The following is a 6,000-nucleotide window of genomic DNA, read 5'->3' as shown; positions in this document are numbered from 1 at the left end:
TTCAGCGATCAAGGTTGTATCATCTGCATATCGCAGGTTGTTAATGAGTCTTCCTCCAATCCTGATGCCACGTTTTTCTTCATAGAACCCAGCAGATATTATAATCTAAATATTATAAAACTAGCCATTAGAGATATGGAAATCAAAACAGCACTGAGATATAATCTCACACCAGCAATAATAGCAAAGATCATAAAAGTAGAGGACAATAATAGCTGGCGAGGATGTGGTGAGACTGTGACCTTCCTACATTACTGGTTGGATTGTAAAATGGTCCAACCATTCTGGAAAACAATATGGTGCTTCCTTAGAAGGTTGGAAATAGAGATACCTTATGATCCAGCAACTCCTCTACTTAGTCTTTAACCACAAGAAATACGAGCCGTAACACGAGTAGATAAATGCACACCAATGTTCATAGCAGCACTATTTACAATAGCAAAAAGATGGAGACAGCCTAAGTGCCCATTAATGGAAGAATGGATAAACAAACTGTGGTACATACACACAATGGAATTCTATGCTACCTTGAAGAACAACAAGCTGCAACCACCGCATAACATGGATGAGCCTTGAAGACATTATGCTGAGTGAAATTAGTCACAAAAGGTGAAATATTGCATAGGATCATGTTGTAAAAGATTAAGAAAAAGTACTCTCACTAAAAGGGGGAAAAATTCTTTGTTGGTTACCGGGGTGTATGGGGTGGTATGAGGGAATGGAGGGGAAGGTGGAGTACAGGGTAGGGAACAGACACAGGATAATTTGGGTGTTGGGGGGGTGGACATACTAGAAAGGGGAGGGGACTGGAAGAACAAGGCAGATGGGAGAACAGTTAGGCAGGTTTACATGGGCTAAGTGAAATAGAGTTTAATAATAATGTATGTACAACCTTGGAACAACAGGGCTCTGGGATACAGGGATTGAGGCATGGTTTAAATGGGTATAAGAGGGAAAATAATGTTAAGATGCTTGGCTGTCTTTTGAATTTTGGTTTCCCTTATCTACTATTGTAAAATAGATACATGATGGGGAGAGAAAGGAATAGTCAGAAACATCACCATAGAAAGCTTGTAAGTCCATTTTCAGCCTATAACTGATTGTAATACCTAAAACGGGGCTAGAACTTGCCCAGTGAAGGAGGCTTCCTGTGGAGCCTTTGCATTGCATAAGACCATAGGTGGAATCCTGATCATCATCCTGAACCTTTTGAGGTGGGACATTTCCAGTGAAAGGACAAGCAGACCAGCCTGGAGCAGCTAAAAGAACAGCAGATACTTCTTGAAAGAAAGACCAGCAGGAAAAAAAAAAAAACAATAATGACAGTTTATTGACTACTACAAGAACAAGCAAGTTGCTCACCTGGAAGCCATCAAGGCAAGGGGTTGGGTCCCCTCAAGGAAAACCCCCTTCCAAGCCTGAGACTCAAGGGGAATACACAAGTAGGCACGTGGTCTTGTTGCTAACCACACTGTTCACCAATAAGGGGAAGTGGGGGAAGAACAGCAATGAAGTTGTGAGCTAAGTCCAACTATATTCCATAGACTCCTGTGAACCCAGACTGAGACCTGGTTGGCCATCAGTATGGCAAGACCTAGGACTCCTGGGCCCAGGGACAGGGACATGGCCACAGAGGACAGGGGCAGACAGTGAAGCGTCTGGCTAATATGAAGTGAGGGGGGACACACAAGAATACCCATACTTGCAGATAGTTACCACTTGACCTGGCTTCAATGGGTGGATACCAGAACTCGACTAGAGGAAGAAAGTAGAGGAAAAAAAGTGTAATCTGCTACAATTTGATGAACTTGACCTATGCTTGTGGATGTACTAGCTCAAAGGAGTGAAAAAATCTTTGCAGTGAGGATCATTCCCACCCCTTCGGTATACAGTGTCGACAAAATGGGCAACTTAGACATTGGCTACCCAAAATGGGGTGGCTACAAAGGCAAGAAGTCACTGGCTTACAAGTTTTCAAGAGGGAACCTAGTTCCAGAAGGTGTGGGGGAAGGTAGAATCTCCATTGAATGGTTTTCAACCTGTCTGGATGGTGCTGATGAAAAGAGATGGGGATAAGACTCTTGTGGTTCAATAGTGAATGACTGCTTTCAAGCCTGACTGTGAGTGTTGGAAATGTAATGGTAGATGTTTTGTTAACAAAAAGAAGGGAGTGATTCATTTTGCAGTCCAGGAGCAGAGGTCCTTGGGACCATCAAGGGAGAAGAGTAGAGTGGGGGACCCTATCCAGGGAAGCAGCAACACCAGAGATGGAGGCAGAGATGATGACATGGAGATATGGAGCAGCTGGGGACTCTCGAGAGAGTGTGTTTGTGTGTTGATGGCCCAGGGGTAGGCTTGCAAGGTGTACCCTTTGGTTGTTTGATGATGTATGCAGGGAATTGTAATCATTGCAATGCAATGAAATATGAAAGGATGAGCATAAAGCTAATGTTCTTCCATGTAAACGACCACATAATTCAAAATAAAAAGTTTTAAAAAAGAAATATTGCTGTTGTTGTTTTTAAGTGCCATTGAGTCGGTACCAACTTATATTGACCCTGTATAAGGTTTCTGAGCAGCAGCTGGTGGGTTGGAAACGCCAATCTTGTGGTTTGCAGTCCTGTGTTGATCCTATAGCACCATACAGTGGCTGGAATTAGATTTTAAAGAATTTCAATATTATGATTATGCTACAAATGTATTTAAAATCAGATCAATACAATAATAAAATATTAAATATTGGTTTGCCATCTTAAAGAGTGTTTAAAATGATAAGGCATAGAAGAAACTTGTTAATAGTCATTTTCCAAAGTGATAGATATTTTTAGCACTTAGAGCACATTTGCTCAACTGCTGCCTTAAAGGTCAGCAATTTGAATCCACCAGCAACTTTTCAGGACAAAGATTTGAAAGTCTGCTTCCCTAAAGATTGTTGTTGTTGTTAAGTGCCACCAAGTCAGTTCTGACTCATAGCAACTCATGGTTTCCAAGGTGCGACTTGTGAGCTTGAACCGCCGATCTTGCAGTTCAAACTGACCTTGCAATGCAGCTCATTAATCTGCAGAGACACACCAGGACTCTCCCTAAAGATTGCAGCCTAAGAAAACCTTACGGGGCAATTGTACTCAGTCTTACAGGGTTACTAGAAGTTGGAAACAACTTGATGACAACAGTTTTTCTCCCATTGGCAAAGGTTTGGAAAAAATAACTAATAGATTATAATTAAGCTCTCTATTTAAAAAGTTAAACAATAAATTGCATGGGTATATATTTTTAAATACATTTGAATTTATATGTTTTATTGTATAGTTTTACCTGCAAAATTATGGCGGTGTGTTCATCAACTGTCATCAATGCATAATGCTCTGTACCTCCAAAGAGTTTCAACGACTCACTACAGCTTCTTTCCACTACTGTGATATTATAGCTGTAAAATACAGTATTAGGTGAGAGAATAAAATGGCTAAGAAATATTATACAATAGTTAACTTAATATGCAGGAGCACAAAGCTGTAATGCTGTGCATTACTTCAACTGCTGTGTTTTCTCTTTAATCCACGAACTTATTCTATTATATAAATTTGAGGAATAAAATGATTATTTAACATATGAAACAAATTATTTGGGATATATATTTCTTTAGGTGTTTTATGAAATATTACTGTACAAATTATTATTACACATGTCTCAATCAATTTATACCAGCTCTTTAAATCAATAATGTACTATATCTAAATATTATAAAACTAAACAAATGTTGCATATATCAAAATTTTAGTTTCTCTTAATATTAGCCAACACTTTAAATATGTTTTATAAGCTCAGAGATTTCTGTGAATACCTTAAGGTCTTAAGATATAACAATAAAAACATGCAAAATAAATCTGCCTTTTAACCAAGTTCACAAGAAAATGGAGATTTTAGAAAAGAATTTATACATCTTAATTTCCAACCTATATAGATTTTGAAGAGAATTTCTCTGTTTAATTCTTTGATATGTACCTTAATGTCCAACATTCTTGTGACAACTTGTGTGCTACGACAAAGTGTTTTATGATTTTAAAATGCTCAGTGTTGGTATAACCTTAGAACTGAAATTTAAAACTTGAGCATACATTTAGACTATCATGGTCCTGTTTCTTGCCAGTATTTAAAAATCTTATAAACAAGAATCCAGGAAGTCCTGGTGCCATAGTGGTTAAGTGCTCAGATGCCAATCAAAAGGTCCCAGTTAGAATTCATCAACTGCTCCATGGGAAAAAGATGTGGCAGTTTGCTTTCATAAAGATTATAATCTTGGGAATAGAAACCCTGTGGGACAGTTTTATTCTGTCCTCTAGGGTTACAGTAAGGAGCTCTGGTAGCGTAGTGGTTACGAATCGGGCTGCGAACCTTAAGGCCAGCAGTTCGAAACTACCAGCCGTTCCACGGGAGAAAGATGAGGGTTTCTGCTCCCGTAAAGATTTACAGCCTCAGAAACCCTGTACAGGATCGCTACGGGTCGGAACTGACTCGAAGGCACTTAACAACAACAACAGGGCTGCTGTGAATGACAATTGACTCAACAGCAACAGGTGTTTGGGGAAAACAAAAATCTACCACTTACAAGGGACTCATTTCTAAAATATATAGGAAGCTACAACACCTCTACAAGAAAAAGACAACCCAATTAAAAAATGGGCACAGGACATGAACAGACATTTCATCAACGAAACATATGAAGAAATGTTTATGATCATTTAGAGAGATGCAAATCAAAACAACAATGAGATATCATCTCACACCAGCAATAACAACAAAGATCAAAAAGGTAGAGGACACTAAGTGCTGGCGAGGATGTGGAAAGACTGGGACACTCCTACATTGCTGGTGGGATTGCAAAATGGTCCAACCTCTCTGGAAAGCAATATGGCGCTCCCTCAGAAGGTTGGAAATAGAAATACCTTATGATCCAGAAATCCCTCTACTTGGTATTTACCCCCAAGAACTATGAGCCATAACGAGTAGATATATGCACACCAATGTTCACAGCAGCACTATTTACAATAGCAAAACGATGAAGATAGCCTAAGTGCTCATCAATGGAAAACTGGATAAAAAAAAACTGTGGTACAGACACACAATGGAATATTATGCTACCTTGAAGAACAACAAGGAAGCTGCAAGTCACCACATAACATGGATGAATCTTGAGGATATAATGCTACGTGAAATTAGTCACAAAAGGAGATATACTGCATAAGACCATTATTGTAAGAGCATGAAAAAGAACCCACAATAAAAGGGGAAAATTATATATATATTTGCTGATCACTAGGATGTATGGGCTGAGAGGAGAGGAGGGAGGGAAGGGTAAGGAATAGACACAGGATACCTTGGGTGTGGGGAAGGGATGGGGGCAATACACAAGAAGGAAGAGGGGAATCAAAGAACAAGGCTGATGGGAGAACAGTTAGGCAGGTTCGCATAGGCTAAGTGGGACAGAAATAAATGTGGCAAAAAAAAAAAAAAAAAGAATAACCTAGCCTGAAAAAACAAACAAACAAACCCTGAGTTAGCCAGAGCTGGAGGCAGAGATGATGACGTGGAGAGACAGAGCAGCTGGAGACTCTAGACTCAGGAGGGAGAGGGGCTGTATGCTGGCAGCCTGGCGGCTGGCATGCAGGGTATACCCTTTGGTTGTTTGAATGGTTATATATTCCTGAGTGCTTTGGTGTACATTAAAACAAACAAACAAACAAAAATCCACCACGTGTCTGTCAGTTGTTATACTGTGGTGTCTTGTGTGTTGCTGTAATGCTGGAAGCTATGCCACTGATACTTCAAATATCAGCAGAGTCATCCATGGTGGACAGCTTTCAGAAGAGCTTCCAGTCTACAACAGACTAAGAAGAAGGAACTAGCAATATACTTAAAAAAACAAAACAAAACAAAAAAAAAAACAAAAAAAACCAACAAACCATTGAAAACCTTAAGGATAGCAGCAGGGCATTGTCTGGT

General features: G+C 39.5%; 1 protein-coding gene across 1 annotated transcript in view; it reads right to left on the bottom strand.

Moving 5' to 3' along the window:
• Positions 1-6,000, bottom strand: part of LOC102825748 (chromosome unknown open reading frame, human C9orf84) — a 152,287-nt gene that overhangs the window by 48,592 nt on the left and 97,695 nt on the right. Inside the window, 1 exon segment of the mRNA XM_006864729.1 lies at positions 3,316-3,427. Coding sequence (XP_006864791.1) covers positions 3,316-3,427 — 112 coding nt within the window.

The sequence above is a fragment of the Chrysochloris asiatica genome, unplaced genomic scaffold (assembly GCF_000296735.1).
Source record: "Chrysochloris asiatica unplaced genomic scaffold, ChrAsi1.0 scaffold00069, whole genome shotgun sequence".
NCBI classification, from domain to species: domain Eukaryota; kingdom Metazoa; phylum Chordata; class Mammalia; order Afrosoricida; family Chrysochloridae; genus Chrysochloris; species Chrysochloris asiatica.
Note: the sequence above shows the minus strand (reverse complement) of the source record. Positions and strands in the feature narration are given on the sequence as shown.